The sequence below is a fragment of the Carcharodon carcharias genome, chromosome 20 (genome assembly GCF_017639515.1).
Source record: "Carcharodon carcharias isolate sCarCar2 chromosome 20, sCarCar2.pri, whole genome shotgun sequence".
Lineage (NCBI taxonomy): Eukaryota > Metazoa > Chordata > Chondrichthyes > Lamniformes > Lamnidae > Carcharodon > Carcharodon carcharias.
This window is the reverse complement of record NC_054486.1, coordinates 104057459-104069607: the sequence shown is the minus strand read 5'-3', so window position 1 is coordinate 104069607 and position 12149 is coordinate 104057459. Positions and strand designations below refer to the sequence as shown.

The 12149-nt window shown below is 43.7% G+C and overlaps 1 protein-coding gene across 5 annotated transcripts in view; it reads left to right on the top strand.

Annotated features, from left to right (window-relative positions):
- LOC121292823 (centrosomal protein of 128 kDa-like) overlaps positions 1-12149 on the top strand; it is a 327101-nt gene that overhangs the window by 246222 nt on the left and 68730 nt on the right. Inside the window, exon 18 of one of the 5 annotated variants that reach the window (XM_041215265.1) lies at positions 8019-8033. The exons of 3 other annotated variants lie outside the window; for them this stretch is intronic. In XM_041215265.1, coding sequence (XP_041071199.1) covers positions 8019-8033 — 15 coding nt within the window. Of the gene's footprint in view, positions 1-8018; positions 8054-12149 lie in introns of all 5 variants that reach the window. One more of the 5 variants, XM_041215268.1, reaches the window with a different exon arrangement.

Below are 12149 nucleotides of genomic sequence, written 5' to 3'. Positions count from 1 at the left end.
TTTTACACAGTGCAAAGTTAGGGTCCGGAATGCTTTCCCTGGGAGAATGTCAGAGATAGGCTCCATTGAGGTTTTCAAAAGAGAATTAGATAATTATCTAAAGTGAAAATATTTGCAGGAATACAGGGAAAAGTCATGGGAACTGGGACTTAGGAAAGTTCCTTTTCCAGAGAGCCTTTTATGCTGTAGCCATTATAATTCTGTGTTGGTGGAAGTTGTCTGATACTATTTGGGGAAAAAAACTGACTGTGGTCAGTTAAAATTGTGAGTATTCCATTAGAATATCCATGTTTTATGATTTTTTTTTTATAGCTTGGCTTTGGTTCCGCCAGTACTGAACTCCCTCCAGTTCCTTGACACATGGCCACTATTTATGAGTGAGCCCATGTAGTGACCATGTAGTCAGGGGGTTCTCAACCGGGAGTCCAAAGATCCCTACAGATGCCCAAGAAGGTTTCAAAGGTTCTGCCCAAAATAACCAGAGAACATGGTGAGAATTTTCTCCCCGTCAGGTGGGCTAGTTGGGAGGGGGCGCGGAGTTGATCGGCACCTGCAATCAGTTGCGTGCTACTATTTTATGTGGGCGAGCCAATTAAGGCCTGCCCAGCGTGACGCACCCCCGGTAATGCTCAGTGATACCTGTGCGGGCAGAGGGAGGAGGGAGAGTCGGGGCCTGTGCTCTTCAGCGCATGCGCACACAAGAGCACAGAAATCTCCCTGAGGCACGGAGTTGCCTCAGGGAAATTAATTCCACAATGAGAATTTTTAATAAAGGTAAAAAATCATTTACAAATGTCCCCGCATGTGACAGCGTCACATGAGCTGAGACATGTTTTTGAAATGTTCAAAAAATATTTACTAATTTAATAAACCCTTTATGAAATCTCATCCCGCCCCTGGATGAGGTTTCATGAAAAATGCGAAGGCCGCTTGGGCTCTTCGCCTGCCCCCCCGCCAACCCTAAGATTGGATGGGCAGCCCTGTCAATATCTTTATTTGGTTGATTAATGACCTTAACAGGCCTTTGACAGTTCGGCGGGAGCGCAGCCGACTCCGGTGCGCGCGCACCCAACGGAAGATCGGAATGACACGCGGTGATGTCGAGACACACGCCCAACATCACCGCGCGTCATTTTACATGTCAGCGTGTGGGGGCGGACCCCACATGCCAAACAGAAAATTCTCTGCCATGTAGAGTGTGGGAATTGAACATTTGCCCATAACCTCTAACTATATGAATTTTTATGCCCACATTTGAGCACTGTGACCATTTGATTCAGCTAACAGCCAGTAACTGAATTTTGCCACTCACATGGGCACAAGAAGACTCTCAGCTGCAAGACATTGCTACATTCAAGTCTTTCAACTGAACCTCAGCACCTGCAAAAGGTTTTACAGGAGGTCCATGGAATTCTTATAACATGGAAAGGGTGGGCCTCAGAAGCAACAGGATTGAGAACTCCTGGTGTATTCAGCTGCCAGGAGCACGAACATGAACCTCCATTCTATCTTCAACAAATGTCCACCGCGCACATGCATACTTCCCAGAAGTGGTCATAGGCTAGCAGTCAAGGGTGGGAGTTCATTTCCCCAATTTTTCTCAAACCTAACATCATGAGGACAATTATAAGGCCTCAACTGAGGGTCCAGCAAAGCCCAAAAATTGAAACTAGGCCCTTAATTATCTATATGGCTTGGTTCTACACTGGGCAGTGTCTTCACCAACTCAGTCTTCAGATGACCCTAGTCCCATCCAGCAGGTTGCTTTGTCCTGAAGTGCAAGTAGTGATCTGAGAACTGGGGGAAGGGCAAGGAGAGATTTGGCCTTATAACAAGTTTACAGGCTACTGAAGAAGCATTGCTTTCAAAGTACCTGGAAATTTTCTTTCATCAGCAGGAATCTGGCTTCTATTCTGAGCAACAAGAAAGCTGAGTCTGCTGTTTTACAAGTGGAAATGTCATTTTTTTCAGGGTCTTTGTACCTATGTGCAGATTTCAGTCAGATTTTTTTTTCATTGGTTTCATAAATGTATTACTGGAGCTATTTGAATATAGCTCAAATATAGACCAGCAGAGCTGAGTGACCTATTTCCATTTTGTTTAAATTCTGTTTATACTTACACAAATTTACCTAATCATGTTGCCTGGAATGCACTGCTTGAAAGGATAGCGAAAACAGATTCAGTAGTGACTTTCAAAGGGGAAGTGGATATTTACTTGAAAAGGAAAAAAAATTGCAGGGCAATGGGGAAAAGAGAGTGGAGTGTGTGGAACTAATTGGCTAGTTCTACTAAACCAGCAGGCGAATGATGGGCTGAATGGTCTCTTTCTGAGCCGTATTATTTGATGATTGTAAGTAGTAGAAACAAGGCAGCATATGTGCGTCCAGCCCATGACAAGAAGTTAGACAGTGCAGTATTTTCAAAGCGGCAGATGATCTGTGGCCAAAACGTTCAAATTAGTGGCCTTCAGGGTGGATTCAAATCCGAAGCAGTCTCAATGTATAGGGGTATCACTTCCACTGAGCAATAGCATTGGCTGGACGAAGTGGCCAATGCTGTGACTGCAGGCCCTGGAACAGCCACAAAGGAGGAGGTCTGGAGTGTGGGTATAGGGGGTCTGGGATTGTCAGGGCTAGTCAGGCTGGCCCCAGCGAGAATGAGGGGGGGTGGGGGTAAAGTTAAGGGAAAGGGGCAACCGTGGACGTTGGAGGGGTACTCCATAGGCCAAATGGTATCCCATCAAGTAGGACCGCCCACCTACCCCTCTCTGAGCCCACAGCTCCTGACCTCATTACAGCCTTGGTTCAAATATGGACAAAAGAGCTGAACTCCAGAGATAAGGTGACAGTGACTGCTCATGACATCAAGGCAGCATTTGACTGAGAGTGGCATCGAGGAGCACGAGCAAAACTGGAATCAGTGGGAATGGGGGAAAACTCTCTGTTAGTTGGAGTCGTACCTAGCAGAAAGGAAGATGGTGGTGGTTGTTGGAGGTCAATCATCTCAGTTCCAGGACATCACTGCACGAGTTCTTCACGGTAGTGTCCTCAGCCCAACCATCTTCAGCTGCTTCATCAATGACCTTCCTTCCATCATAAGGTCAGAAGTGGGGATGCTTGCTGATGATTGCACAAAGTTCAGCACCATTTGCGACTCCTCAGATACTGAAGCAGTCCATTTGTAAGTCCGTGTCCAGTCCTGGACAATATCTAGGCTTGGGCTGACAAATGGCAAGTAACATTCGCACCACACAAGTGCCAGGCAATGACCATCTCCAACAAGAGAGAATCTAATCATCACCCATTGGCATTCAGTGGCATTACCATCGCTTATATCCCCAACCTCAACATCCTGGGGGTTACCATTGACCAGAAACTGAACTGGACTAGCCATATAAATACTGTGGCTACAAGAATAGGTTAGAGGCTAGGAATCCTGCGGTGAGTAATTCAGCACCTGACCTCCCAAAGCCTCTCCACCATTTACAAGGCACAAGTCAGGAGTGTGATGGAATACCCTCCACTTGCCTGGATGAGTACAGTTCTAACAACACTCAGGAAGCTTGACACCGTCCAAGACAAAGCAGCCTGCTTGATTGGCACACCATCCACAAACATTCACTCCCTCCACCACTGACGCACAGTGGCAGTAGTGTGTGCCATCTATAAGATGCACTGCAGGAACTCATCAAGCGTCCTTAGCACCTTCCAAACCCATGACTGCTACTATTTAGAAGGTCAAGGGCAGCAGGTGCATGGGAACACCACTACCTGGAAGTTCCCCTCCAAGCCACACAATATCCTGACTTGGAAATATATCGCTGCTCCTTCACTGTCAAAATCCTGGAACACGCTCCCCAACAGCAGTGTGGGTGTACCTACAGCACATGGACTGCAGCCGTTCAAGAAGGCAGCTCACCACCACCTCTCAAGGGCAGTAAGGATGAACAATAAATGCTGAACTAGCCAGCAATGCTCACGTCCCATGAATGAATTAAACTTGGAGGTTGCCAAGTGGCGAAATGCCCTTCTGCTAGTGAGAAAATAGCACAAGTGGCAGGCAAAGGTCCTTAAGTGGGTGAGGGTGGATGGGCTGCGAACCACCTACCACACTGCTGGTAAAATACCTGTGGAGGTGGCATGGCGATTGGCACGACACCACCCCCTACCCCCAGTAATCCCACTCATGAAAGTGGGGGGAATCGTCCGATTCTTTCTTTCTTGTTCCCTTTCCAGTTGCTCATTATATTATTTCTAACTTCTGCCAGTTCTGAGAGGTCACAGACCTGAAATGTTACCTCTGTTTCTCCCTCCACAGATGCTGCCAGACCTGCTAAGTGTTTCCACATTTTCTGTTTTTATTCTCGATTGGACTTATTGGTGACTATCTTATATCTGTTGCCTCTAGTTTTCGGCTCTCTCACAAGAGATGCTTATACATTAATACTTAAAGTGGCCTTATGAACTTGGGGCGTGGGTAGCATCATGAGGATTGGAATATAATCTGACATGCTGATTTAATCATCAAAGTGCACATTGGTTATTGCATGCTCAGATATACTTTGAGCGTGGTCAGCTGTACAGATTGTGTTCAGCAGAAGACTTCCATTTTGAGAAGGCAAGCAAAGCTCATGCTGGACCATACTTTCCCTGTACTGGAATCTGTCAGAAGAAAGTTATATTAAGCAAGCTGAGATTTGGACCATATGTACAGTAACCTATTCATATCCTGGCAGCTATGAGTCAGTGTAGAATATTTGACGGATAATTTGAATGAAGTTATGTCAGCCTCCTGTCACTTTATTCATAACAATACATTACAATTTTGCGCTGTTTCTCAATTGTGAGTTGGATGGCGGTTTTCATATGCACAGAATGGTTATTGAAATTGTTGTGCAGGAGGATTTCATTATTTAGAATTGACTGCCTTATTTCCTACATTACAAACAGTGACTACCCTTCAAAAAAAAAAGCATACTTGACACTTTGAAGTGCTTTGGGAATACCCTGAAATTGTGAAAGATGCTATAGAGATGCAAATATTTCTTTTCATAATTGTGATGAACACTTTAATCACAGAAAATGGTTCATCTTCAAGGACTAAGAACATTCTGGAAGAATTTGCATTTTTAAAAGACGCTTTCTTAAAGGGTTAGTGCAGGACTCTGATTGCTTTTCTTGGGAAAGACATCTATTTACTCCATTTACAAGGAAAGGTAATTAAACAGATGTAAAGAAGCTGACCCTGGTGGACTGTGTAAAAAGGGGTCACATGGTAGTTTATGGCTCTGGGGAGAAAAACCAGGCCCGGAACCGTGTTTAAAAAGTTGGTTTTGCTTTGAGGAGGAGGAGGACCAACTGCTTGTGAAGGAAGACAGCAGCCTTTTTGTAGTCTAGAGCTAGTCCACAGCTGGAAGCGAATATAAGCTGCTTCTAAGTTGCTTTACATGCTGGAACGGAGTACCTGCAAGTATTCCTCGAGTCTGCCTGAAAAGCAGTGCAAGAGCCATTGATTGTTTCGCAGGTCAGCATTGAGACCAACCGCATAACTCGGACACCATTTCCAGGACTCCATCATCTTTCCTTTTCCTTGAACCATTGAATTTTAATCTTTGGCAGAATGGTGTGCGTGTGTGTGTGAACATAGAAACACAGAAAATGGGAGCAGGAGTAGGCCATTTGGCCCTCCAATCTTGCTCTGCTAATCATTATGGTCATGGCTGATCATCCAACTCAATAGCCTGCCCCTGCTTTCTCCCCATATCCTTTGGTCCCTTTCGCCCCAGAGCTATATCTAACTCCTTCTTGAAAACATGCAATGTTTTGGCCTCAACTACTTTCTGTGGTAGCAAATTTCACAGGTTCACCACTCTCTGGGTGAAGACATTTCTCCTCATCTCAGTCCTAAATGGTCTACCCCATATCCTCAGACTGTGACTCCTTGTTCTGGACTCCCCCACCATTGGGAGCATCCTTCCTGCATCTACCCTGTCTAGTCCTGTTAGAATTTTATAGGTTTCTATGAGAGCCCCCCCTCATTCTTCTGAACTCCAGTGAATAGAATCCTAACCGACTCAATCTCTCATATGTCAGTCCCGTAATCCCAGGAATCAGTCGGGTAAACCTTCACTGCACTCCCTCGATAGCAAAAGCATCCTTCCTCAGATAAGGAGAACAAAACTGCACACAATATTACAGATGTGGTCTCACCACGGCCCTGTACAATTGCAGCAAGACATCCCTGCTCCTGTACTCGAATCCTCTTGTTATGAAGGCCAACATACCATTTGCCTTCTTTACTGCCTGCTGCACCTGCATGCTTACCTTCAGTGACTGGTGTACGAGGACACCCAGGTCTCATTGCACATTCCCACTCTCAATTTATAGCCATTCAGATAATAATCTGCCTTCCTGTTTTTGCTACCAAAGTGGATAATCTCACATTTATCCACATTATACTGCACCTGTCATGCATTTGCCCACTCACTCAGCTTGTCCAAATCACACTGAAGCATCTCTGCATCCTCCTCACAGCTCACGCTCCCATCCAGCTTTGCATCATCTTCAAATTTGAAGATATTACATTTAGTTCCCTCATCTAAATCATTAATATGTATTGTGAATAATTGGGGTCTCAGCACCGATCCCTGCAGTACTCCACTAGTTACTGCCTGCCATTCAGAGAAAGATCAGTTTATTCCCACTCAATGTTTCCTGTCTACCAACCAGTTTTCTATCCATCTCAATACACTATCCTCAACCCCATGCGCTTTAATTTTACATGCTAGTCTCTTATGTTGTACATTGTCGAAAGCCTTCTGAAAGTCCAAATAAACCACATCCACTGGCTCCCCCTCATCAACTCTACTAGTTATATCCTCGAAAAATTCCAGAAGATTTGTCAAGCATGATTTCCCTTTCATAAGTCCATGCTGACTCTATCCGATTCTGCCACTGTTTTCCATGTGCTCAGCTATTAAATCTTTTATAATGGACTCTAGAATTTTCCCCACTACCGACGTCAGGCTGACTTGTCTATAATTCCCTGTTTTCTCTCTACCTCCCTTTTTAAATAGTGGGGTTACATTAGCTACCCTCCAATCTGTAGGAACTGTTCCAGAGTCGATAGAATCTCGGAAGATGACCACCAATGCATCCACCATTTCTAGGGCCACTTCCTTAAGTACTCTGGGATGTAGATTATCAGGCCCTGGGGATTTATCGGCCTTCAATCCCATCAATTTCCCCAACACCATTTCCCCATTAATACTGATTTCTGTCAGTTCCTCCCTCTCACTAAACCCTGTGTTCCCCAACATTTCTGTTTGTTATTTGTGTCCTCCTTTGCGAAGATAGAATCTAAGTATGTATTTAGCTGGTCAGCCATTTCTTTGTTCCCCATATTAAATACCCCTGTTTCTGACTAAGGGACCTACAGATGTCTTCACCAACCTTTTTCTCTTCACATACCTATAGAAACTTTTACAGTCAATTTTTATGTTCCCTGCAAACTTACTCTCATACTCTGTTTTCCCCTTCTTAATCAATCCTTTGGTCCTCCTTTGCTGAATTCTAAAGTGCTCCCAATCCTCAGGTCTGTTGTTTTTTTCTGGCCAGTTTGTATGCCTCTTCCTTGGGTCTAATGCTATCTCTAATTTCCCTTGTAAGCCGTGGCTTGGCCAACTTTCCTGTTTTACTTCTGCACCAGACAGGAATAAACAATTGTGGTAGTTCACCCATGCGCTCTTTGAATGTTTGCCATTGCCTATCCACCATCATCCCAATGTAATGTTTCCCAATCCAGCATAGCTAACTCGCGCCTCATACCATCGTAGTTTCCTTTTAAGATTCAGGATGTGAGACTTAGGGTATCTCAAAGGAGTAATTGGTCTACTTTCATATTTCATACTGTATGCCATTAAGCTTTGCCTTTCTGCTTGACAAGACTTGTTTTATAATAAACTAATAAGTTTGTTGTTTATTGAAAGAAGCCTGGTTAAAACCTCTTTTATTCCAGGTAGCCGTGGCAAAGGTAAATGGTGGGCCACTTTGGTGAGTGAACCAAATTTTTAAACTAATGGCGCGACCTCTGGAGTAGTGCGGCTGGATCAACTGCACACTCATCCCATCTCGGTCATAACATAATCACTGGTTGTAATGAGTGTGGGGAAGAGTGCCTCTGGTTGATCACGAAAATGCAAATCATGAACAGACAATGTCGTTAATGCAATAAATATTTTATTTTACTGTGTATAAAATATAGGTAAAACATTACAGAACAGGTGAATGGAAATGTATTCAAGGGTGTGTCTGGGTAGCGTTTTGGAGCTTTATGATATCTATGTGAGGAATAAAAGGACAGAAAAGAGCATGATATATGTAGTAACATTCACGCCACTCAAGTGCTAGGCAATGACCATCTCCAATAAGAAAGAATCCAGCCATTTCCCTTTGATATTCAATGGCATTACCAGCTGAATTCCCCCTCTGTTAACATCCTGGGCAATACCATTGACCAGAAACTGAACTTGACCAGCCATATAAATACTGTGGCTACAAAAGCAGGTCAGAGGCTGGGAATTCTGTGGAGAGTAACACCGACTGACTCCCCAGAGCCTGTCCACCGTCTACAAGACACAAGTCAGAAGTGTGATGGAAAGCTCTCCACTTGCCTGGATCAGTACAGCTCCAACAACACTCAAGAAGCTCGATACCATCCAGGACAAAGCAGCCTGCTTGATTGGCATCCCACCTACAACCTTCAACATGCACTCCCTCCACCACCACTGCACAGTGGTAGCAGCGTGTACCATCTATGAGATGCTCTGCAGGAACTCACCACGGCTCCTTATATGGCACCTTCCAAACCCATGACCTCTGACCTCTACCATCTAGAAGGACAAGGGCAGCGGATGCATGGGAACACCACTACCTGCAAGTTCCCCTCCAAATCACACACCATCCTGACTTAGAACTATATTGCCAATTCTTCACTGTCGAAGGGTCAAAAACCTGGCACTCCTTCCTTCTTGGTGTTCCTAAAACATGTGGACTGCAGTAGTTCAAGAAGATAGCACACCACTATCTTCTCAAGGGCAATTAGACATGGGCAATAAAAATGCTGGCCTAGCCAATGACGTGCATATCCCGTGAACAAATAAATAATGTAACGTTGAGCAATGTAGTCAGCATTCCAAACATCAAGAAGTGAGGTGGTTGGGGGTGGGGGCAGTGGTGTAGTGAATCTCATTTGCACTGTCAATTCCTAGCCCTTCCCATTTCACAGATGTTTCATTTAACTTCGTTTTTTCCAGACCCTTTTCAGGCTCTCACTGAGGTTTCCTTGTCCAAACAGCTGTTACGGGAGATTAAGGAGTGTTGGAAGGCTGCTTGACCTTGAAGGACACCACAGTGGGGCCTGATTCTCTTTTCGCATGATGTGCATCTTTCCCCTCCCCACCTTCCCCTACCCGCAAATCCCACTGGATAGCTCTGAAAACTTTAACTCTGGCTGCCTTTCCTCATCCCCTCCCCTCCCATCCCGTTTGCCCTGACCTAGTTCACAGGCCAATAAGCCCAATTGTAGCAGGCTGAATTCAGTCTGCTGATCCTATACAAACTGGGAATTGAACCTGAGGCGCTGTGCAGTGTAGTACCGTACAACTGCTTTGTGCAATGGAAACTTGGACAGGTAAATATGAACGTATGAATTAGGAGCAGGAGTAGGCCACTTGGCCCCTCGAATCTGCTGTGCTATTCAATAAGATTACGACTCAAATGATTATAATCTGAGCTCCACATTCCCACCTACCCCTGATAACCTTTCACCCCCTTGCTATTAAGAACCAATCTAGCTCTGCCTTAAAATTGTTCAAAGACTCTGCTCCCACCACCTTTTGAGGAAGAGAAAACTCCAGCAGATACAAGCCTAACTTGTCCAACCTTTCCTCATACAACAACCCGCCCATTCCAGATATTAGTCTAGTAAACCTTCTCTGAACTTCTTCCAATGCATTTATATCCTTCCTTAAATAAATAGACCAATACTGTGCACAGTACTTCAGATGTGGTCTTACCAATCCCCTGTATAAGTAAAACATAATCCTTCTACTTTTGTATTCAAATCCTCTCACAATAAACGATAAAACGATAACATTCTATTAGCTTTCCTAATTACTTGCTGCACCTGCATACTAACCTTTTGTGATTCATGCATTAGGACACCCATATTCTTTTGCATCTCAGAGCCCTGCAATCTCTCACCATTTAGATAATGTGCTTTTTATTCGCTCTGCCAAAATGGACAAGTTCATATTTGCCCACGTTATACTCTAGATCTTTGCCCACTCACTTAACCTAGCTACATCCCTTTGTAGCCCTCTTATGTCCTCTTCACAATTTACTTTCCTACCTATCTTTGTGTCGTCAACAAACTTAGCAACCGTACTTTTGGTCCCTTCATCCAAGTCATTTACATAAATTGTAAAAAGTTGAGACCCCAGCACTAATCCCTGTGGCACACGACTCATTACATCTCGCCAATCATTAAACCTGATGTACTGGCCTGTCCACGAGAGCTGCTGATCTTGCAGGTATTTAACAGGGAGAATAGTATATTGAGGTGTCAACCATCAATACCATCCGCCACCCAGTTCCCTTTTTTCTGAAGTAGAGCTCTTTCATATTCATTCCCGTATAAGCATTTCAGTAAGTAATTGAGAATATTATGACATCAGCTTTGTTTTTCAAAGTGTACCTAATGGCTTTGATCCTTTGACCTGCCATTTAATGATAAACCAGATGGACAGGAGTTTTAAATTTAGTTTGGCAAACTTTTCCATTTGATTTTTTAAGTGCCGTGAATTTAAATCCTGACTTTTATTTAAACTGCAATTTTGTACCTTGAGTAAAGTCAATTTCAGCTATATAAATTGTGAAACTCCTGCAATTTTGATTTGCAGTTGATGAATATAGCAGAAACTCCTGAACTCTTCACGACTTTATTTCAAATTTTGTAGTGATATTTTGAAGGTGAACCTTTGCCTCACAGGATTAAGCACACATCAGTGGTACTAAAGCAGTGTAATACATTTGGGATGCCTGCAGCAGTAAAAGAGTGTGCCTGTTTCTTCAGCAAGAAGTTTTTTCAACCATAATTTTATCCTTGATATCTAGACTGGCACCATTTTACAAAGAAGATTGGTTCTTTGTTATGCAGTGTAAAACTATGTTTGGAAACTTGGTGGTAGCCGTAGCTCAGTTGTTCACACTCATGCCTCTGAGTCAGAAGTTCATGTTCTGATCCCGAGACTTGATATCAAATTCTGATATCAGGCTGATACTCCTAGTGCAGTACTGAGGGCAGTGTTGCACTGTCAGATGTACTGTCTTTTGGATGAGGCGCCATCTGCCTTCTCAGATGGGTGTAAAAGATCCCACTGCTTTGAAGAAGAGCTGTGGAGTTTTCCCTGGGTGCCCTGGATAATGCTTATTGTTCAACCTACATGCTAAAAACAATGATCATGTTGTGGTCTGTGGGCACTTGTGTGCAAATGGACTGCTGCATTTTCTATGTTACAACAGTGACCATACTTCAAAAAGAGTATTTCATTGGCTGTGGCGCACTTTAGGACTGGGCTTGTGAAAATCTTGAGGAAACACAAGCCTTTCTTTTTCTTCATATTCTTTGGTTGAAATGCGTGTGGCAGGAGAAGTTGCTCACAGTAGTTCACAAAGCTGCAAATCTTGAACAGATATCATTAATGAAATAAATACTTTATTTTACTGTGCATAAAATGTAAGTAATGTATTAAAGAATAAGTTAATGGGAATGTATTTAAGGAGTATCATGCTCTGAGTGTCTAGGTAGAATTCTTAAGTTTTATTATCATATTTTATTTGATAATGTACAACAGCTCAGTCAGTATTTCACACAGTGAGAAGTGGCTGCCGACTCCCAATCCATTCCCATTGGGTCCTGAGCCCCAGCCTGACCAAGAACCTCTCGGTCCCACAATCGCCATGCATTCCCAGTCACTGCTTGGCATCGACTTTTAGATGCTTTCAGCATTTCTACAATCTGTAATTATTTGATGTTGCTAACTATTTTCAGTAAGGACTTGCATTTATACAGAGCTCCCTCACGTGA